A 24,137-nucleotide genomic window follows, 5' to 3' on the forward strand; every position below is an offset into this window, starting at 1 on the left:
GAATGAGAGAGAGAGAGAGAGAGTGAGTGAGAAAGATGTAAGAAAGAATGGGAATAGCGTGGTTGATTGTCCGTGCCCCCTGTGCTTGAGGCGCTCTACCTTATTTAGAAATTTACCCGCAGATTACGACTCCTATAAAGCGGGCAACATTCCCTTGAGTTTGGGGAAAATAAATAAGGAATAGAGGAGGCGACAAAGTGGGCAGAGACAATTAGAAGCCGATTGCTGGTATGCGAGTTTCCGTGTTTATTTTGTCGCGTCCTTTCTCCCTTGTTTGTTTTCCTCAAGCCCAAAAACAAAAATGTTCCCCGCTTCATGTAACCACCAATTTGCCTGTTGCTCATCCCATGACTCCTCTATTACGTGGTGCGAACTAACAGGTGTTGTATGAGTAGATTATTTCCAAAACCTACCGTCAGAAACAGTGTTCATGGGCATAAAAGGATTATGCAAGCGAGCTAGTGTAAACTTGACATGGGTAACATATCCCTGAGTTTGGGGTGAAGACAAGGGGACGAACAAACAAGCGTACAACACATGACAAGACTGACACTGAGTCTTGTACTGTGTTGTACGTTTGTTTGGTCGTCCCCTTGTCTTCACCCCAAAATCATGGTCAGGGATATCTTGCCTACGTCCGTGTTAATGACTTTGAGCTCACGCAAAGCTGTACTCACCATCCATGGCCATGGTGACCTCGACAGCCTCCTGTTTCCGGAAGAGTCCTCTTCAACCGTGATATCATCTGGCACCACCAGTCCACAACCTCCAGACACAATGAGAGACAAATAACGGCTCTCGGAAGAACTTTCACATGTAACGTACGCACCCAACCCAACCCATTATCTGTAGCGAAATGGAATAAAGTTTCAGGATTGCCACAAGACACCGAAAGACTGCAACTGACGAAAAGTCTGCGTGCACGCCATGCAGACGTTTGTGCGATTTTGCGCAGACTCCAAGTTGGTGAACACAGTGTGACTGACAGTGTGTGTGGACAGCGTGTGTGGACAGTCTGACTGAGAGTCGTTGTCCCTCATTGGTTTTATTGTAGATAGCCATTTGTGTTTTCCTAAGTGACATGGAGTACACTCTAAATCGTTTTACACTTTAAAGGGTGTAAATCAAAATGTTCATGGCGCACACCTTTTAAGGTGTATTTTAACACCCTCATGGCAATTGGGGTGTAAAGGGTGTAACACCGAATAAAACTGTTGGGTTTGTGGCAATATGCTGGTAACTGTGTTTTCACAATTACCAGCATATTGCGTATAATCACATTGAGGTCCATATATGTCTGCACATCAGGTGACTAAATATGTGTGTAAACATGCACAGCCGACATACAGACAATCATGTATGGCGTGGCAGGTGTGCATGGCAATGAAGCATGGCAGCTGTATATAGCTTTTCGTGTAACTGTAGACTTTCTAATGAGCAGGCACCTCCACCACTCCACCATATGCATGTTCATTACTTAGAACGCTGCATTTATTCGCTGCATATTTCTTCAAAGTTTTGCAGTGTTGTACCCACAAATATCTAACCCCTGTAAAATGCATTATGTTGTTCATTATCCGCGACTCATCAGGATGTTTGGTCCTTTCCTATCTGTATGGTTGTTCGCGTTTCGAAGGCGTTCGCGTTTCGAGCATTTTAAAGATGTTGCTAGAAAAAAATCGACATATTAAGAACATAACCCTTTCATTAGCAAGAAGACATCAATTCTATCGAATGTATGTGTGGTCGCAGCCCTTCATGAGAAATGCCACATCTACTGCTGGTTCCAAGGAGATACCACTTCAACATGCCCCAGAATAAATTCAGAGTTACATTCAGGACCGTGATATTCACGCAGAATCTATAGTCTATGCGAAAAGTGCAGTTGATAATGATAACACATTTGCTGTTGGCTTGCCAAAGAATCTTCCGAGGAGGACTTACCCGTGTTCATTGAGATTGCAGGCATACATGTTATTAACTCTGACACCATTTTTCTCATACAAACATTAACTATAGTTGAGTATGATGAGCACTATCATGTATTTGTTCTGTCTTGCAATGAGGAGCAACGTGTTTTAAGAAATTTAAGCACTATCTCAACAGATCTTCTAAATCTGCATGCATTACCAGATGGTAGACGTGTTGTAAATCCAGGGCATGCACTTTTGTAACTTCCTGTTCCCTGTTGTTGTATATATTTACTTTTGAACAAAAACAAACATACTCCCTTTCTACACCCAGGCGACACACTATCACCATATTTCACCTGAGGGTGTAGTACACCATTGTTACACCCTCAGGAACTTCCAAAACGAAGTTGTAGGGTGTGAAAGGGGTGTGATCTTTGTTAATACACCTATTTTACACCTTTAAAGGTGTGAAACGATTTAGAGTGTAGCCGGCTCTCGTAATGAGTGCCTAGTTCTCCGTTTTTTTCTTTTCTTATCAACTCACTCAACTCTGCGTGTGCTGGTCAGCTGCCGTCCTTCAGACCATTGCATGCGCATTGGTTAAATGTTGTGTTTGCCTTTACTGTTCACTCGGCCTCGCAATTTACGCTGGCACAAGACAAGCAGAAACAGTTATACGGTATATTAACGTCTTCACAAAGACGATCGACACTAAGCCCAATTTTATACCCCATTATTTTATCTATTGGAGAAGTGTTTGCAAGTTTTTTTAAAGATGAAATTAGCATGGGGTACGAGGGTATTTCCGGAATCATACGGTATCATTCTGCTACGCCTGCCAGAAAGGGTTGTGGCGTCGTAACGGCAGAGACACTCAGCACGGCTCAAAATTGTATTACAGCTAACTGTTCCAAATCGGCAGTCAGCCTCGGGTGAAAGGATTCCCCGAGGAACAGCTCCATTGTGCGAACGCAAGAATGTTCAGCATAACAGTTTTGCGGTGGCCTGTTTTAAGCGAAAGCCGTAGCGTCTAATGGATGAACAGATGGATCAGTGGGTACACATCAACAATTAAATTCAACTGAATGACTAAAATTAAAACCAGTTTCCTTTCTTCAGTAGTTTGGTATTCATAAAACTTTTTTTTAAAGAAATCGACGATTTATCCGTAAGCTGTTACAGCTTACACGGCTGACAGGATCTCGGCGTCAGCTGCAGCGTTACCCATGACACCTGAGTGTTCGGGTAGCCACTGGAACAGCCCCAGCAACAGCAACACCAAACGTCCGTCGGATGTACCGTATTTTCACGCGTACTAGCCGCGGCTTATGAGCGATTTTTTTTTTGTGGACGCCCTGCGGCTTATCCGTGGGTGCGGCTTATCTGGTGACTATTTTTCCCTGGTACTTTCCCCATACCCCGGATTAAACGAAAGGGCCGACAGTGCCGCATGTTTTTCGGAACAGGACTGAGTGCCACATTCGAGTGGACTGACCTTCCGAGTACATTCCCCCACGCAGCTTTAACAAAAGGAGGGAACAGTGATTCATGTCTCCTGGAACACCACTAACCCGTCAATCCACGAAAAACACGCAACAAGGGCACAATCCGATCTTAGTAGAACACTAGAACTGACCTCCTTTGTTATACATCATGCCGACACCGGAATGTGGACAGGGTTTATGGCCTTCCCTACGGTCTCCTCTGTCGGCAGACCCACAGGAAGGGTTCAATACACCTGACATCGGGATAAAACATGGTCAGCTAAGCGTCAGTTCTCATTTGACCAGAGCAGCAGCATTCGTGAACACGGGCACGGCAGTTAGAGGTGAGGCATGGCTCCAACACGGAGGCACAGCTACGACAGCGGCTTCAAACTACGGGAACAGGGCAGCTGGCAGGGAATACGGCGTCGACGAGCGTTGAGCGTCTCTATTGATTTTGTATGTGCATCACTGGTTTAGCGCACAAAGCAGTCGCGTCGTATTACCCGCGGCTTATCTGCGAGTGCGGCTTATCTGCAAAAACATTTTCAAACTGCATCTAAAAACGAGTCCTGCGGCTTATCTGCGGTGCGGCTAATACGCGTGAAAATACGGTACAAGACAGATCCAAATGTCCACAGTCCCCAACGTACATCCGGCGGACGTTCTTCTAAGTGCAGAGTCCGCCCAAATCGCTAAGCGCTGCCGAGTGCGCGATATGGCGCGCAGGGGAACGTCCATACAGGATCAATCATGCACGTCTGGGACAAAAAGTTGGAAAGTGCGGCCGGTATAGGTGTAGTAATTAGTAATAAATGAAGCTCAAATGTGTCATTTGCAATTCAAAACAAAGTGTCGTTTTCACTGATGGACGCTTAATTTGAAAGAACGTCGACGGTGGAAATATCTGGCGGCGTAATTTGAATCTAAACGCCTCGATGCGTTAGCGTCAGCTCCTCTGTCGTCTGCTCTGTGTGTGGAGGGTTTGGCTTGCTGTTCTGTCGCGTCTGCGTGTGTTTGAGGAGTTCAGAACTAGATAGTAACAGAAACTCTTGTCGTAACTACGAGGCACGACACGAAGGAAACGTCAACTACTGGAACGTAAAATTTAGTCATGGTCATGCGAGTTACGTAGTACACTGCGTCGACGCGAATGTGGTACGCATGCAGAGAGGTGGACGCGCATGACTCATCGTAGGTCTTCGTTTTTACCAGAGTTGTACACGTTACTCGAAAAAAGTAATTGATTACAGTTACTTTTACTTCTGCGAGAAAAGTAATTCTTTACCGTTACAAATTACTGCATGACAAATGTAATACCTTACCGATTAAAAATGTAACGCGTTACTTTTCCCCTTACTTTTAAATTGTGGGCCATACCAAAGCGTACAAGCCTGCAGTGAATGCAACCATGCAGCTCTTATTGCAAATTCTAATATAAGACACCAATATACATGATAAGTGAAATTCACAAATACATTTGAAAGCAACATACAAAACACATACACGCGTTTATTACAGATTTATATACATATTTACATATATATGTACACAATACCGTTATCGAACGATTTAGGTTCATACATATGTACGTATACGCGTGCCTAATACGTGGACCAATACGTGCTGGCTAGTCTATGACTCACATCACATATTTACACAATTACATGCTGTAAGCAGTAGGTCGCGGTTGTAAGGGATTATCATGTCACTGTGGCGTGTATGGAACACGTGTGGACTAGAGACGGCTGTCACAGTGACCTCTGCGTAATTGCTTCAGTCGAGCTCGTGGTGGAACAGAAGAACAGATTGGCTTGCTGAAAAGGGTTGCCAGTGTTGACAGAAGGTTAAAAAGGTAATCGATTACTCAGTAATTGATTACTGAAAATTGTAATCAGATTACTTGGAAAATTACTTGCTCACGAAATTAATTGTTTACGTTAAAAAATTACTGAAAAAAGTAATTGATTACTAGTAACGCAATTACTAGTAACGCGTCACGTACAATTCCGGTTTTTACTAAACGCTGCAACGAGAAGTTCGTCACACTTTGTCAAATGTGCGCGAGGAAGCTTCCAGTGGTTTTCGCATGTTGTTTCGACGGCTTTGTCCACACCTGTTGGCACGAGACTTGGAGCTACAGAGAAGGAGTAACTGGAGGAAACAACCAGTTTCTACACAGTGCACCTTTTTGCATAATAAAACAGTGTCACCAATGCACGAGTCTGGAGTCTTTCTGAAGAAATATAGAAGTGTGTAAATTATGTCAACATTAAATATAAAACTGACAGAAATATAAAAAGCCAACACACGTCCCCTCCACTGCTCATTTTTATCCGTTAATGCCGCACGGGATATCCCTGGGCGCTACAATGGGGCTGTTTTTCTGTCTCATTCAGCCTTTCTCTCACACATAAAACGGACCTCAAACGGATGTACATGGGACGTCCGAATGTCCGTTCTCGGATATTCCTCGGACATCCATAGGAGTGCAATGTGTTGTTGGGGAGCACATCAGGGCCGACCGAAACACATGAGTGGTAAGTTGCGATCACATTGTGCACAACCGCAGAAAGAGTGTCGGACGCAAGCACATATTGCAGAGTTTGCCAGCCACTATTTGAATCACTACAGACGATCCAAGACACTGCGCTATATAGTGGAAGACTCAACGAAAGAGAGCGCCAGTTGTACAGCATGAAGCACCGCAGCAGTGAAAAATGTACGATGCGATATAGCCAAGCAGCAAATTGTACACAGAGCTCGGGAATCACGTACGCATAAGTCGACCCTGTCTCTGTGCTGGAGACATATGTAAAGACTGCAATTCTATCTTAGCACTTATCCATTAAAGCTACGCAGTACTGCCGGGCAACACAATTTCCTAGCATTTTCTTGCTCGACATTCCAGAGCCCACAGCGAGCTCGCTCCCGTGGTTACAGCCTGTGCGCAGGTATGTGACGCTTATAAGGCATTACAGGTTTGTGAAAGCTGGAGAAGTACCACCCACGGATTGCAGCGCCAGCGGGTGTCTCAAGAAATACGGAGTGAGGCGCATTTGTTGCCGAATGGACTTGGTCACTCGCAGCGCCTCCACTGGAGACTTCCGAAGCAATGATTGCGCCATTCAGTGTTACGAGTGGAACTCCTAGGGGTGACTTTCACACGTTCTGCCCTGATACTTTGCAAGACTTTCTCCGAAGATATGGACTAGACCATGAAGTACGGTGTGGTGGTGGTGGTGTAGGCAGCTTGCCGTTGTTGGCCTCACAGTTATAGGCATCGTCACGACTATAGCTGAAGATGAGGCAGTGATTAAAAACAGAACATGAGGGTGGGAGCAGCTGCGTCCCTATAATAGCTGAAGATGAGGCAGTGATTAAAAACAGAAGATGGGTGAGAGCAGCTGCGTCCCTATACCACCTTTGTTATCATTTTGGGCGACCCATAACTGGAAGTGGTGTACGTGTGTAGCCGCTGGTATTCTATCTTTTATATATCACTCTCACCGCTCTGAGCTTCTTCCCAGGTATCCACAGTTCGCTATGTCAAAACTGTTTAGTCCATGACGAATCCAGCTCACCTACGCTCTGCCCTAAAATTACTTGTGAGGTTTCTGGACATTGTTGGACTCCGGTTCTCGCTGTGAGGCGACTCAGTGTTCCATTTGGCCACATTACCGCAATCAATGAGGTAGGGTATCGCCCCTGGCGATAAAACTCCCCACTCATCATCATTTAAATAAAGTAATCATAGTATAATAGTAGTCATTTTGTTTTGCCGTCCCTTCCTTTTCGGTACTGTGGTGGTGGAACTGGTTGCAGTAATCGGCAACGCTTACGCTGGCAACGTCACGAATGTCGCAGGGGTGTATTGTACTTCCTGCGCCGACTACACAGGGAACTGTCCCGACATTTTGTTTTAACAGGGGGAAAACCCAAGGAATCCAATCCCAATCTCAGTCAATCCCAATCTGCCCGTGGATCACGGCAGTATCTGTGAGGAAGAAGAATTTTTTTTTTCGTGTTACGCCGCGAAGCAACTGTGGCTATGAGCGGAAAAAGAAAATGATGAGCGTGTGAAGTATATGTGGGATCGGTGGTTGTCCCGCATCCGAAGTAAAAACCGAGTTGGACCTGAGTGTAGGAAGCCTTCAAGGCTACTCATTACACAAAGAAAACCCGTAAATTCTGGGCGTCTCACGGAGAGCGAGCCGCTGAGGTGAATGGCCTGCAGGGAATCATCCTTCCAGACTGCAGAAAAAGGTTTTGGCGCGCCCTTCGTACGACCAGCGGTCCTTTAGGATGTGCTCGATAGTTTATTAGCTGATGACAGTGCCTGTAGTTCGCGTCATCCAGGATGCCAATCAATTTTGAGCAGCATCGAGTTAGTAAGTGCTGACCTGCATGCCTTGTAAAATGGACTCGAGCTTTGTCAAGTGAAAATGATCTCACCTTTTGCTCGAGCTTCTCCGCTTCACTTGAAATAATTTGACCCGGTCCGGTGCCTGTATTGCGTTGTTTGGAGCGATTTGACGTGTGATTTTTATCATTGATAGATCCGACCGACGATTTACCACAATATCTCGAGTGTGCTCTGCTTGGAGTAGTTCTGGAGCAGTAGTATACTGTGACGAGTATATGCGCCTGTCGCTGTCATCGGGTGTTGGCAGATACCAGCTGCAGCAAACGAGGGCTTTAGACGCCAGACGCACAGCATGTTCGTCGCAGCAGATCTCAATATGTGAGTCCACTGCATGGAGAGTCCACCGCAGTGAGATTGCAGTGTCACATGATGATGCCTATAAGGACACAACCTTCTGACGTAGCGTGCTAGGATCACAGGATTCATAACTTTGTGAACTGGAGTCTGTGAGGATGACTGCCTGGTTGGTAGCCCTGATTTGGATGGCAGCGTGTGCATGTATATTACAAGGAGCTTTGAACTTTGAAGTCGTTAAGGACATTGGGTACTGCAGAAATGTTCCTAGCGAGGAGGTAAGAACAAAATCAATGTATAGGAAATTCTTTATGTTGAGGGTTGGAACGTTATAGGCACAGGTGGTACTTTTGGTGTGGTGGGCAACGAAGAGAGAGTACGTGTCACTAATGAGGTGCTCCTCCGCCGCTTTGACTTCGAGTGGGCCGGATACTATCATCCTTTCGAAGCCGGGAATGGAAGCGGATGCGCGCGATATGCCATGAACTACGGTCAGGTGGTACACTAGCATGTGGCGAATCAGGAAAGAATGGAGGCCAAGTATCGATGTGCAAGAGGATCCCCATCGGAGGCTAGAGACTTCTGCCAACCAGGAGAGGAACCAGTCAAGCATGACACCTAGTAGGAACGGGTTGTGACGTCACTCTTCGCATTCTGCACCCTCTAATAGTCAGCTGTAATTTCGGGAGTCTCTTTCGTGTAGACGGCAGAATGACAGTTTTCTATTAGGATATATCCACGCCGCATTGTGATAGGAAGTTTGTCACAATTTCTATAGATTCCCTAACGTATGCAGGCATGTAAGACGCGAGCGTGGCTTGCAGGGTCCTAAGCCCTATTGATATCCAAGAAAACCGCTTCTGTGATATGACCATGTGCACACTCGCAAGTATGCCACAGTCCACCGTGCACCGGGACCTTCTGAAACCAGGCATTGTTTGAGGGAGAACACAATGCGATTCGAGATACCAGTCACCCTGGTCAGGACCAGGTGCTCTGCGAGGTTGCACAGGCAGCTTGTTAGGTTGACGAGTCTAGGGCCCTGGATGGCTTGTCAGGTTTGAGCACCTGCATTACTTGAGATACCTTCCAGCGGTCTGGAACTCTGCCCGATCTCCAAGTCTCGCTAATAAGATGTAAGACCATGTGCAATGCGGAAAGAAGTAGGCAATTGCCTTTTCAATATCCCATTAGAAGCAGGAGCTTACTTTGCCGACAAGCATGGATTGCTGCTTGTAACTCTAAGGTTCTGAAATCCATCATAGGAGAGCCCTGAGCCATGGCTGTACTGTCTGTACTTCGCTTAACTGCTTCGAGAGACATATTGTGCTCATGAAATGATGAGCCTACTGGTGGCTTCAAAATCACTTTGCAGAATCCGTCTGTCAGGCATGACTCCTCTATTTCAGCAAGTAGTGCTAGAGAATTGAAAGGGTACGTTTGCAACACCGGCAGTGATGGGCAGTACTTGAAGTACCACGTACTCAAGTAGTACTTTAAGTACATTTCCGTGTACTTGTACTTTACTTTAAGTACATTTTAAATCGTGTACTTTGTACCGTACTCTCCCATCAAGTACTCAAGTACCCAAACTTGGACTCCAGACAAAAAATCACAAAAGAGTATCAAAAATGCACCCTACTAAAAGCGCTAAAATGACAACAAGAAAACAAAAACACACAGATAGCGCTATCTGCGTGTTTTCGTTTTCTTGTTGTCATTTTAGCGCTTTCAGTGGGATGCAGTACCAAGAGTCCCAGTTTGACATTTTACGAAAAAGGATTTCTGTGCCGTTAAAGAGCATCTTTGTTGAAGCAAATTTACTGTTGAGAGGCTTGAAATGTTGAAAAAGTATCAGCGGTTCTATGATTATGTAAAACGAATGGAATGCAAAGACACGCACACATTATGACACTGCAACCGGCAGCACAATGACTTGGTCAATTGTCATTTCAGTTCTCCCAATGCAGGGTTCTATGCTTTTTTATATTGTTTCCTTCGTTGACAATTAATAATCAATTTATATCACAATGTGTGATTGCATTACACGATGAACACAGTGAAAGACACACATGCTTTCATTTCGACATTTTACGTTTTTTTAATTGGTCACATGGATCACATTGCTGCAGACCAGAGTCGTATAAAATTGGTGGCTTACATTGTGCTTCATCCTTTTTTTACTTTCTTCATTTTTTTTTCTAAACATGTTGTACTTCAAAAAGCAGCATAGAATGCCCGGAAATATATAACATCCGTTTGCCTGTACTTTTTTTCCCTCGAAATTTCCTAGCCTGTAGATTAGTAGCAGAAGATTAGTACCGGAACACCACACTAGGCGGGTGATCTTGGATCAGTCAGGGTATAATACATAATTAGAGCACAGCTGACTGATTACCTCTCTACATGTCACTGCAAAGTATGTCATCTGATTAAGTTCATATTCATGGATTAGCACTTACCCTAGGACTTTATGGCTTTAGAGCATTTCTCAAGAATGCTCGCTAAAGTTTTGCAAAAAAGCAAGACACAACAGCACAGATACCAAACGGTGAAATGCAAAGTGATGCAAATTAAATTCCCAATGCACTTTATGCATACTTGAAGTACTCTGCCTAGTACTTTGTACTTTACTTGAAGTACATTTGGAATTGGGTACTTTGTACTGTACTTGAAGTACTAATCACGCCAGGTACTTGGTAGTTTACTTGAAGTATAATTTTGATGTACTTTGCCCATCACTGAACACCGGCAAGCTCAGACTGCCAGATGTGGATTGCCGGAGTGTGGGGAGACAAGGACGGGCAAAACGACCTCGATGATTCGATGATCTTCATTGTAGTCGGCAAAGGTGACGACGGATGATTGTGTTAGGCGTTAGACGTAGCGAAGCCCTCTACCGAGGCGATATTTAGCAGTTTATGACTCCACCGTGGCTTCAAACTGCCTCCAGTTTATGACACGGACGCTTCGGATATCGTTACAAACAGGAAGAAAAGTAATGAGCACATGATCACTTCTCGTGAAGTCGACATTCGTCGCCCAGCGCACTAAGCCATCGTTCATGACTAACATTTCGACATCATCAACAATAAGTTTCTCAAGCTGTTGTCCTCAAACGTCAGAATGGCCACTGCCCCAGGTTGCACCGTGCGCATTGAAATCGCCGCACAAAATAAAAGGAATGAGGGGGAGCGTGTGATCCTATTCTTCTCCAGTTAGTGTGCCGTATCCAGTGTTGTACCCGCTACCAAAACCAAGTAATGGAATATCACTACCCGCTACTCCACAAAAATGTAGCGGCGGAATACTAGCATCGCTACAAATTTGAAAGTAACACGATACCGCTACCGATACCAAATACTATGCCGCCACTTTTCCGGTAGCGTGTCCCTCTCTATATAGGCAGCACCTTACCGGAGGCATCTCGTTGCTGAATGTGTCTAGAGACGGAGCAATATTTACGTTCCTTCACATAGCACCACATGCATGCAGCATAAAGTACACCACTGGTTACAGCCAAGATATATTGTTTCACATTGATCTTGACCTTCAAGAGATGCACATTTAAGACATACTTTAATTCACATAGCGCGTATCTGCATTTAATAATTTTACCGTCAGAATGTTTCGAACACAAGACGGTTCTTCTAGGGTCATTCCAGCTCAAACGTCCCAATCGCGTGGCTCGACCATCGCCGATTTTCGTGAAAAAAATATATGTCCTTCTCACTGACGTACATACGTTTGTGTGAAATATTTATTTCGGGATCCGCACGGAATCGCCGCTAGGGGGCTTCGAACTTCCGCTCCGAAATCAAAACCGTAATGCGTTTGAACAGGCGCAGAGGGTGAACGGCTTTATATATCTGAAAGATTCAAACGGGACGCGTTTCCGAAAAGTTCAAACTAGTTATATTCAGATTTGAAGTCGCCGCGAGTGGAGAAATAGCGAGCTACGCTTCCGCAAAACAGGCGTAAAATCGAACGAATTCAACATTTTTTAAAGAAAACACCATGAGCAGAAGTTGCTAAGTTATATTTTTTATTTGTAAGGGCCTACCAGTAAATTCCACCGAAAAATTTTGAAGCCAGAAAATTAAACTGTTAGGCTGTAAAAAAATGCGAAAGTCGGTAGTTTTAGGAAAAATTGAAAACTTCGCCGAAGAAAAAGTGCCATTGGCGGACGAGCTAAAAGAACGAAATTTCCGCACAAATGTAGCATCGTTTCCCAGTTATAAGTAGAAAAACATTATCCACGGTGTTTCTTGTTATACGACCGCGACGAATTTTTAAGTTCACCCTGGTGCGCCTCTCGCGATGCGACGCACGGGATGGGCTTCCTTGCGGCGCCCTCCACATTCCGCACAAAAGTCAGCGCAGAAACACTGGCCTTGACAAATTTCAGACCGTTACTCAACTCTGAAACGCGATGAAGCGTTTATGACACTGACGATGGTTTTGGCCAGGGAATAAAGCAAGCAAGGTTTCCCCAACACCCATTTGCGGCCCTCACAAAAGGGACTTTGACGGCTAACCGCCCGTTCCAAAGCTGCGGAGCGCTATCTCTGTCAACCCTCACATATGAAAATGAGCATGTTGCCCATTTCCGTTTCTTTTTACTTATTTATTTTCTTAGCCCCAAGTCAAATAACAGATCATTAGGAAAAAGAAAGGGAAAAGAGTACATAATTCACATACGCTGAGCGTGATTCTGCTTAGAGCAGGTGGACATGTAAGTACCATTATGGCCTGTATTTTCGCAAGTACCTTCATTCTGTGGCATCAAGAAATTGTGCTGACCATTTTTCTTTCCACCAGAAGAACGTAAAGGGAACAAAGTACATCTCAGTCACCTTGGCCCGAAGACTGACGTCGCGGGGCATGGTGCCTGGTGATCGCTTTTGTCCAACGTGCTACAAGAAGTGCTCGTACTTGAAAGATGAGGGGTGTACTGCGAATGTTCAAATCGAAAGTTCTTCGACTTCGGCCAGCCCTGATGATGATGAGTTTTTCCATTTTAAACGCTTCACCTGAGGTTCTGGGCGAGGATTGTATCTCATTACGTCCGAAGTCTCATTACGTCCGAAGTCTCATTACGTCCGAAGTCTCATTACGGCCGATGTCTCAATACGGCCGAAAGTCTCAATACGGCCGATAATCCTTTAATCCCCAAGTGTCTCATTACAGCCAAAGTCTCATTACAGCCAAAGTCTCAATACAGCCGAAGGTATAGTCTCATTACGGCCGAAGATGTCTCATAACAGCCAAATGTCAAAATGTGTATTGTAACCTGCATTGATATGCAATGTCGCAGCCAGGTATGGATATATATTCAGCAGGGTATAAGCCATGCAGCGTGCCCTTAGGGCCCTTATCATATTTATATACACATATTGCGAGACAAATGGTACGTATGTTATCATACCACAGCATAATGCAACATATTGTGTAATGTGTACTCTCACAAGGTAGTGTTGATGTTGTTGTGAAGCAGGCTACTATGTGGAGTTAGCTACTTGTGGAGAGCTAGATGAATATTGGCTTTGTTGTGACGTTTTTGGAGTCATCCTACAATCACTGGCCAAGAAGGAACACCTATCTCAGTCGATGTCAGTTTAATTCCATTCGCCTTACAATGGTACAATTCTTGCTTCTGGAATGAGTAAACCTGCAAGAAGCGAAGAGCAACCATGAATAAGCTAGAATATTAAAAAAAAAAAAAAAAAAAAACAAGCATTTGACTCTACATGGCTGGTTTTAATGTGCACAAGCTGCACACGTGTTGATATATGTGTCTGTTATTTCACGCAAGGCTAACATAAATCTTCATCTAGACAAAAGAATGACAAGCCTAAAAAATGTGATCTCCTGGTAAACACAGAGCATGACCATGAGATGAATTTAGGTTCATCAGTTCATTCCCTTAGCGGAAACATGTGAATATCAAATAGTGATTCAATACAATTCATGAAATGACGCATGCATAACTTTCCATTTCTGTTTTTTTTTTTAAGTAGTGCACAAATTAACATTCGTGCACTACTACAAAATTCCTCACTTCACAACAGAACCTTATGATGATCTTAACAGCTCACCTCTTCGGCCAGGACTCCCTGGGCAGCAACATCCTATTAGCCATGTTGTTGTTTTTCTTTTTCGGAATCCTCCGTGCAGCCACATACCATTCCTGGAATGGAAAACCAGCTATAAATAACAATGTATTTGAATGACTTCCTCTTGAAGTATTTATTCTAATCAGATATGCTTTTGTGCCTAGTATGGTGCGCGAAGGCACATAAGTACAACATTTGCAAACGTTCGACGTAAGCAGTTCAAGGAGATCAATTCAAGTACGCCGATTTGCACTTTTATTTTTGAACAAATACGACGACAAATTTTAACAAATTAAATATCGCTCACAATGATACGAGTAAATGCTGCTGTACGGTGATGCATTATCGGTATCTTATCGTCTTCGAATAAATTTATTGTTCCTAAACGCGCAACCAACTAGAAACGGCGCAAACCTACGAACAGATACCGAGTTACATCTATTACAGGCACTTCGGCTGTTTTGATTCATTTAAATTACTCGTATGAGAATGCAACTATAGGGCTAGTCTAGCAAACGTTACACATTTTGATAACATCGTAAAAATAGACGACTGGTTTTATCCAACACCAAACTTTGCAGACTGGTAGCCATTTGTCTGAAGTCTTGTTGGAAATTTTTGTGAGCATGATGGTCCTGTAGAAGAAAAATTAAAAATCAAGCAAAATTTCACTCTATGCATTTTCTATGGCCTATCTCACTCAAAAGCCGCCATTTTCTGCTGTGTGCACTTCATTTTCATTTCACCACACAGGTGGCACCAGCATACAGAACAAGACTGGAACATGAGGATTGGTGCATAACATCAGAATCGGCATGTCACATCATTGTAGGCAGCGCTACCTGTGTTAAGTGATGTGAATGTGAAGCAGACACAAGAAAAAAATGGCGGTGTTTGTGTAGGATAGGCCATTGAAAATGCATGGGGCGAGATTTTGCGTTATTTTTAATTTTCTTTCTGCATGACCATAGCGCTTACAAAAAATTCGAATGAAACTTCAGATAAATGGCTATCAGTCCGCAAAGTTTGGGATGGGCCAAACCTACTCTTATATTTTTACAATGCGATCGAAATGTGTAACGTTTGCTAGAATAACCCTGTATGTGTGGACAGCACACTACTAAGCCAGACAGTCTACGAAAGCATAACTCACCAGAATTCCTGCTTGACTTGGTCTTGGTCAACACTGCGCGATATACGTTGGGACTGTGGCAATTCATTCAACTCGGTTTTCGCCGGAACAACAGGCGCTGCTCGAAAGACAACGACGGAAAATAGAGAGCCGCTATAAAGTCCGCTAATTTGCACATTACAGCACTACAAATTGATATGTGAACACGTCGTTAACTGCAACTACTCGCTCACACAAGAAACGAGATACCCAACGTTGCTAGACACCATCCGAATCCGAAGTGAGAGTAGCAAAACAACAAGATATCAAAACACGAAAGGAAGAGTATTGATCCCCCCTCCTTCTGTAGCACGCAAAACGTGATTTGCGCTGAGATGAACATATATGTTCATGACGCGAGTAATTTTCACTGATCCAAAGGAGGTCACGTGGGATTGCGTGATGCTTTCGAAATGTACAGCAATGAGAATGGCGAAACGAAACTTGTGAATCGTGCATTGCTCTTCATGGTAGCTGCCAGAAAATCGAATCAAACTTATGGGACACTGAATAACAGGTATGTTGGCATCTTTTTCATTCCTGCACCTGATTTACGTGGATACATGGGTACGGTGTCTCGTGATGCTGTGGAAATATTTGCATGGGGAAGTGTGCATGGTTCTAGACCTTTTATTTTTGATCGCGTTATCGAAATATCGGCTCCTCGTGTGTTGTAGCTTGCATGTGACCAACCAAGAGCTGTTCCCCTACTAGCGCTTTCTACAAACGACAAAACCAAACATGTGGGAAGGTATATTTTTGATTGCTCATATATAACGAGGAAATGTACCGTTTTCAGGTTGCTACCACTGCTCCGTGTGCCCGCAATTGTCCTGCGTGTATGATTAAACTAAGGACGTCGCCCACAACGGCGGAAGTGTTTTGCGCACAAGCGTTTCAGCGTGAAGCCTGCAGCCTGCAGGTAACATTTGCTGCTTACCCTTCTGATATATTGATTCTGAATTTACATATTCTAGCTTAGAGTAATTCCGAATGCCCAGGGTGACACACGCTTACAACATTGTGACATCAGTGCAGTGGCATAAGCACTAATGTAGTGCCCCTCAAAGATGAACGAGGGGGGCTCTTCCACCCCATGTAAAGCCTCATAAAACATCTTCTGAAATATTTTTCTGACTATGCAACTGCATCATGATGACATAATTGTCATTGTTTACTGTAGTTTCTTGATTATGTTTTGAATATATGAAAAAAAAAGTCTGGTTGACAACATATGTCTTATGATCAGCATCAAACAAGAGCATATGTCGTTTTGTTCAGCACCTTATGTACTTTTTTTTAAATTTCAGGTGGACGTACATTGTAGAAGGCAGCTAGGGGGGCAAAAGATCATGGTCATAGGTCATGTGGCTCCTGGTACATGCCCTTGTGGAATAACCTTTTCAGAACACACACAGACAGTTTGCTCGCAGAACCAATGAGTAGAATGTTGCTCGAATACTATGAAAAAATGGCGTAACAGATACATATGGGAATAAAAACTTTTCGGGACCTCGGGAAAAAAATTTTTCACGAGGGACGCATGCAACTGTGTCGCAGTATTGTGTGCATGAACCATTGTGTGTGACACAAGCCGTTGAGGCACACCGCCTCGGACACACTTGGGGAAGCATAAAATACACCGATTGCTAATATGATGGATGCTCCCCTTTCTTTTTGGCCGTAATGAAACATCTTCGGCCGAAATTAGACTACCATCGGCCGTATTGAGACTTCGGCCGTAATGAGATGTTACCCTGGGCGAGACACTAGTTAAAAAGAAGATGTCAATGGCGCAACATGAAATAAATATATAAACAAAAAGAAACGGAAATCGGCAACATGCTCAGTTTCGTACGAGAGGGTTGACAGAGAAAGCGCTCCGCAGCTTTGGAACGGCCGGGTTAGCCGCAAAAGCCCCTTTTATGAGGGCCGCAAATGGGTGTTGGGGAAACCTTGCTTGCTTTATTATTATTTCCTGGCGAGGACCATCGTCAGTGTCATAAATGCTTAATTGTGCATCAGAGTTGAGTAACGGCTTGAAATTTGTCAAGGCCAGTGTTTCTGCGCTGACTTTTGTGCGGAATGAGGACGGCGCCGCAAGGAATTCCATCCCGTACGTGCTGCGCGTCGCGAGAGGCGCACCAGGGTGAACTTAAAAATTCGTCGCGGTCGTATAACAAAAAACACCCTGGAAATTTTTTTTGTACTTATAACTGGGAAACTGTGCTACATTTGTGCGGAAATTTCGTTCCTTTAGCGCATCCGCCAATTGCACTTTTTCTTCGGCGAAGTTTTCATTTTTTCCTAAAAGTACCGACTTTCGCATTTTTTTATAGCCTAACAGTTTAATTTTCTGGCGTCGAACTTTTTCGGTGGAATGCACTGGTAGGCCTCTACAAATAAAAAATATAACTTAGCAATTTCTGCTCATGATGTCTTCTTAAAAAAATGTTCAATTTGTTCGATTTTACGCCTCTTTCGCGGAAGCGTACCTCACTATTTCTCCACCCGCGGCGACTGCAAATCATATTATAACTAGTTTGAACTTTTCGGAAACGCGTCCCGTTTGAATTTTTCAGATACGTAATGCCGTTCACCCTCTGTGCCTGTTCAAACGCGTTACGGCTTTGGGTTCACATCCTGCCCCATTGTGCCTTGGGGTAGTGGGCCGCACCTTAAGTGGCGAATTTCCCCATTCATTATCATTAACTTATTTGTTGTTGTTGTTGTTCGGAGCGGAAGTTCGAAGCCCCCTAGCGGCGATTCCGTGCGGATCCCGAAAGAAATATTTCACACAGAACGTATGTACGTCAGTGAGAAGGACATATATTTTTTTCACGAAAATCGGTGATGGTCGAGCCACGCGATTGGGACGTTTGAGCTGGAATGACCCTCTACAATAACAGTATTTTGTGCTAGATATCCGTGAATCCCAACCCCAAACTTTTCCGTCTGCTTACTGTTGACTGATTCACCAGTTTCCCCTGTGGTCAAGTGGCGCAACAGCCTTCATAAGCGGCCACTTATCGAGTTATCAAATAAGTACTACCAGGTGGTAGAAAGATCAAAAACGAATGGCATGATGTTTGCTTATGCTTTCGCCAGGGTGAACGCCTCTAAGAAGTACCTTCTGAGTGCTGTTGGCATACTGCACCAAACCTTAGGTCTCACAGAGGACTTACTGTTGTTGCCTACCCGCTGCTTCCATTCTTCCAGCCGCACGACGGCTTCTCTTACAAAAACTACGTTTCGTACGCTTTTTCCGGGACTATGAGTTCCTCAGGAAGAGTCTGCTCGTGTGAGATTACTCCAAAATGAAACATTTACAGAAAGAAAAACAAAATATGGTGTAACTTTTCGCTAAACATGTCAGACGGTGTAAACAATCAATTGCTTTAACCGCCACCAAGCAAGTGTGCAAAGAGAAACTGGCTCCCGAATAATATTATTATTTCTTCGCTTTTATGGCTCACAAACCTACAGTGTAACGTATCCCCATGTGAGAAAATAACTAGATCGCGTTCGGCAACCTGTGTAAGCTAAGGCAATCGTTGCGTTTCCCATATATTTTCGTATTCCTGTTCCAAAAGACACCATGTTTTGTTTATCTGCTCCGAACAATAAAATTGCAAAACACAGTTTTAAATGTGCTGTCAACACGCTCGCACTAGTTTCGCAACTATCTGTATGATGGAAACTAGCTTCATAGCCCTCATTACGCAATATGTTATACATACCTGTTTGTGCTTGTGAGCTAAAAAAGTTTAAAAATGCACAGAATAACACAAATTACGTCCTTAAATACAGTACACAATGCAGTACTGGAGAGCAGGGTCTTCGATATAGTGAAGGTGTTGGGACTTTGGCACCAAACACGAGGGATGCTGCCTTGGCGGCACTTGTGAAATTTGTTCAGAGCTGTGGGATGGACACAACCTTTTAGGATTCTCTGCGCATAATCTTGGGACGAGCGTGAATAGTTAATTTATAATAATGAACATGTGAACAGTGAATATCGAACTTGTGACTAGTGAACTTCCGAGCAGAGCACTTGAGAAGTAGTGAAGTAATAGGGTTCCTTTTTTTTTTCGGGGGGGGGGGATTTATGTATGTATGTATGTATGTATGTATTTATGTTACGAGTAGCAGAACACGTCGGGAGACGAGTTCAGTTTCTCCTCTCTCTTTTTTCTTACAAACAAACATTCCTAAATATTCGATTGCACCTAGCTTATGAGAGTTAGTGAAATTGAGGAAGATCGTAACATCATGCCTGATTAACAAGTAATTAATAGGAATAGCAAGAAAAAAATTCTGCTTCGACATTATGTCGCTTTTGGTCTCTGTGTTCCACGTCTTCCATATTATGAAAAGTATATCGGTACCGGTAGCGGAGAAAGGGTCCGCCGCGACCCATAATTGTAGTAGAAGTACTTCCTTCCGTTGCGAATTTAAAATGTAGCGGATCGCTGCTTCGCTACTAAAAAAAGTAGCAAATACGGTAGCGGCGCTACCAGCGCCGCTATGTACAACACTGGCCGTACGCCGTCTATTTTCCATTGCTTTCTATATATGAAGAAGAAGGCCTCGAGCATACTGCAGAAGAAGTGTCGAAAGCTATTCTTTAACTATTCTATTAGGCATTCAGTTCATTGACTGATAGGTACACGACCGAATGTTCTCCGGTTGTATACGTCCGGTTACGTCTCTCGGTGTAGAGATACTTAATGGAAGGTCCGTTGTTCATCATAAAAAAAGGTAACAGTATAGTGAACGACACTTAATAACGATCACTAATAATTTCGCACAGTAAATATCAGTTAGTTGCATATATTGCGCAGCTACCATGATTGCGCTTCAAATCGGTTGTCATTGGTGGTAGCCCAATCATCGCCAAACTAAACAATGCCCTAATTAGTGAGTTTTAGTGCATCGTACGCCATCGCCTTTGCGTACGTAAGGGATAGCGGCGTGGTACTGCGCATTGCGCGAGGCTCTCTTTATGTTTTGCGCGTGCGCGAGGCCACCAACGCTATCCCTTACGTACGCAAAGGCGATAGTGTACGATGTACTAAAACTCTCTATTATCTAATTTCCACTCATTACCTGATGTGTGCACGCAATTTTATGAGCACGCCTGAAAACGCTTTATCTCGGCCATATTGGTCGTTTTGAGTCTCGCATCAATTTTGGGACCGACCGTCCGCAGGGTACGCGATCAACTGATTTAGCGCTCAACAGAGGAAACCAGGTTGCGTCGAGCGCTGAACCGGAACTCATCGGCGGAAAATGTGTTTTCTTTTTGTTGTTTTTACGCTCGCGAAAATGACTCGCATTAGCTTCGCTAGAATGTCAAGGCTGTAAATACAAAATAGGTCCCAGAATCCACAGCCAGACAGTGGTGTTGCTATACGCGTACTATGTAGTAGAATGTATTCATGCATGTACGCAGAAAGCACTTCAGTGCGTCCTCGGCTGCTTTGTGCCACGGACACTCTCATGCCTAGCATTTGAACTACCGTATTTTTCGGTGTATAACGCGCACCCCTAAAAACGGGTCGAATTTGAAAAACGTTCCATGTATAACGCGCAGCAGTGCATAACGCGCACCGCAAGGTTGCTGCAAGACTACCATCTCCATTTTTTTCTTTTAAAATCAATCAATCAATGTTGCTGCAAGCCCCTGTGCTGCCACCAGTGTACACAATAAACCGAGGCAGTGTATCATATATATAATATAATATTATCATATATGAATATGCATTATTTGAAGCACATTTAGTCAAAGCCGTTAAACTCTGATGCAACAGAGTCGGTGTCGTATACTTCAGTCGCCTCTCCGCTTTCGGTTTCGCGTCCCCTCCCAATCACGCCAGCCTTCTGAAATGAATTCAGGATTATTGACATTAAGCAGCATCATTAACTTTTTGTAAAGTCCGGTGCCCTTTTGCCGGTTTTGTCAACTGACCCTAAGAGAAAGTCACAGCACACCCGGGAAGAGGCTAGAATTTGTACGTCACCGACCTGAGAAAGAACTCTGCAGGAAAATATTTCCGTGTATAACGCGCAGGAGCTCTTCAGAGCACTTTTTTACTGTATAACGCGCGCGTTGTACGCCGGAAAATACGGTAGTTAATTCGGTCGTTTTTAAGAAATTTCAATGTGAGTATGACCAATGCAATGAATAACGAATGTTTAGGTAATGGCAAACCAGTGCTTACCGGGTTCATTTTGGGTCGTCGCCTCTTCTACGACGAGCGGGGGAGGCGTTGTAGGTCGGTGTCTTTCGATGTCTTTCGTGCTACAACAAACGAGAGGAACAGACTCACGGAACCCACAGGGTCTCGGACGACGGAGAGTTCGCTTGATCTGCAGGGCAAGTGGAGGGCACTCCGACAACGGAATACATTCTCCTGTTCCGCCTCCTCTCACGGTGCATGGCGAGCTGGGACTGAAATCTATCAAGAACGACACATCGTATTCGGCTCTTCTTCTCAAAATAATCAACCTGACCACTCATTTCTCTTAACCCTGGGTGAAGAATCACGTCTGCTGGACGTAACGGACTCTCAAGAATGAAGTGCGTTCTTTTTACATTAGCCTTCTAATGCGCTGGAATAAGTACGTTTTTCTCTTCACCTTTGAGTGGCGCTGCAATCGGGATAACAACGACAGATACACGCACTGTTGATGATTAAAAGAAATTTGCCACTGATTTTGTGGCTCGCTATACCCCAGAGTGCCCTGATCTTGGAACTTTCACATAGCGATCCTTATCGTGATATTTAAAGTTCGCGCGCTCCAAAGCCGCTTTGGTTGGCCGCGCAAGTGCTCGTGGCGAATCACGGGCCGAAGTGATGCATTTAACGCGCGTTATGGGATAACGACAGGTTGAAGATCGGGCACACTATTGGGAACGCTAAGCAATGGGGTCAGAATACTAAAACGGAAGAAACAATCATGCAAACTGCGACTGCGTCTTCGGTTCCACAGTCGCGTTGACATCGTCGTTTAAAAACGCTATTCAACTTGAACAGAATGAGAACGATGTGAAAACGTATAAAACGCACGACCGTCAGTAAGACAGTGAACGTACGTGTGACGTCTACTTCCACACCTGCAGCGAACACACATTTCCATAGTATGATGATAAGGGCCGTACTAACTCACCTTGTCCACAGCAGAGAGTAGCGAGCAAACATAAAACGAATGGATTCATTTGGATGTGTTGCAATGCTGCTGCATGAAAAGAACCGGATTTCTACGGCGGCGACATCCTGCGGCAGTACAGGTTCTTCCTTCCGTTGACGACGCTCAGACAGCCTCTCTCATAACAAGCGCTCGCAAAATGTTGTCAGATGATGACCATTTCAAGTGCCATTGTTGGGAGTACTCCTGATGATATACAGACGATCGACTTGCGAAAAAGAGGCAGGTTCCACTGTAATCGTGTACAGCCTTTACATGAGCACGATAGATGATCGGGATGATTGTTACGAGAGCATGATGCTGTACCTCAACCCGCTCGGGATAACACAGGAAATGCCCGTTGACAACATGACTATAGGCTTTTCGATCTTATGGCGAATTCGACTGTCGATCTGGAGCGGCACCTTTGGCTCCGCAGCGGAGAAACCGTGTTTCACTGGTCGATTCGGTTTGCATTCGCATGCTGGATTCGCATGGTTGTTTCAGATCAGCTCGCTCCACCATCACGCGCTCTATCACGAAAGCTCGGATTCAACCTGAACTCCAACAAATCGCTGTTGTCACTTCCGGATCTTGTGAGGCCGAGCAGCAACGAGCGTTCGGACGACCCGCTGAGTCTGCCGAATGTGGCCGATGACTTCCGCCGAAGCGTGATTGTTCGTCGCGGATGGATTGGGATCCGGTCCCTCCGTGCTGGATTTTGTTACTCTGTAGCCGATTCGTGTGCTCGCTCCAGATCGACCAGTCAAATTTGGCATTAGTCTCTGATTGCATCATGACCACACTTGTTGGGCGTACCAACCTCTTGGCATTTTAAGCAGAGGCATAGAGAGTACATGCCAGCATTTCATGTGCAACAGTTTTCAACTGCAAGCCTCCAAGTTGTCCGCTGCTGGCTACCAGACAGCTCTCCTCACAGTGGCCTGCGAGTCTCTGCTCAGGAAGATGTTCACGCGTGAAAAGACCTCTCTGTCAGACTCTCCGGATCCTATCGTTTGCCAACCAGCTTGTCATGCCACACATTCACAACTTTTCTCGTCAATTAAAGAAAATTGCGTGACCAAGATTAGTGCACAACATCGTCTAAGCCCCAGGGGAGCTTGTGAAGCTTATAGCCGCACGGTTAACCCGACGGAAGACGGGGGGGGGGGGGTGAGATGCACCAAACAACACGAGTACGCCTGTACTTAGAGTGTGGAGAAAAGAAATAGTGTACCATTTCCCCTAACATGTAACAATATGGCGGACAGTCTGGACGCTGTGTCCACGGTCGGTTACGAGAGCATTGGGGCAATTTCAAAAACAGAATATGCGTGACGGATGGTTAGCCGTCCACTGTAATGAACACTTTCGTGCTTCACAAATGTGTTTGTATTGGGAGAAGTAATGATAGGGTCACACGTAAGATAATTGCAGCCGAACCGGTATCCCGGCTGGGGCATGCATGCACCCACCCCCACCCTAATTTCGTTGTCGGGTGAGGGGCCGGCCTATCGTAGAATGCAGTGCGCTACTTACCGC

At 44.6% G+C, this 24,137-nt stretch overlaps 1 protein-coding gene across 1 annotated transcript in view; it reads right to left on the minus strand.

Moving 5' to 3' along the window:
* Positions 1-22,676, minus strand: part of LOC135397999 (clotting factor G beta subunit-like) — a 39,794-nt gene extending 17,118 nt beyond the window's left edge. Inside the window, exons 1-3 of the mRNA XM_064629457.1 lie at positions 22,578-22,676; positions 21,629-21,865; positions 678-766 (exon numbers count right to left, since the gene is read on the minus strand). Coding sequence (XP_064485527.1) covers positions 678-766; positions 21,629-21,865; positions 22,578-22,626 — 375 coding nt within the window. The 5' untranslated portion in view covers positions 22,627-22,676. The remainder of the gene's footprint in view (positions 1-677; positions 767-21,628; positions 21,866-22,577) is intronic.
* Positions 22,677-24,137: the final 1,461 nt, after the last annotated feature.

The sequence above is a fragment of the Ornithodoros turicata genome, chromosome 6 (assembly GCF_037126465.1).
Source record: "Ornithodoros turicata isolate Travis chromosome 6, ASM3712646v1, whole genome shotgun sequence".
In the NCBI taxonomy this organism is placed as follows: Eukaryota; Metazoa; Arthropoda; class Arachnida; order Ixodida; family Argasidae; genus Ornithodoros; species Ornithodoros turicata.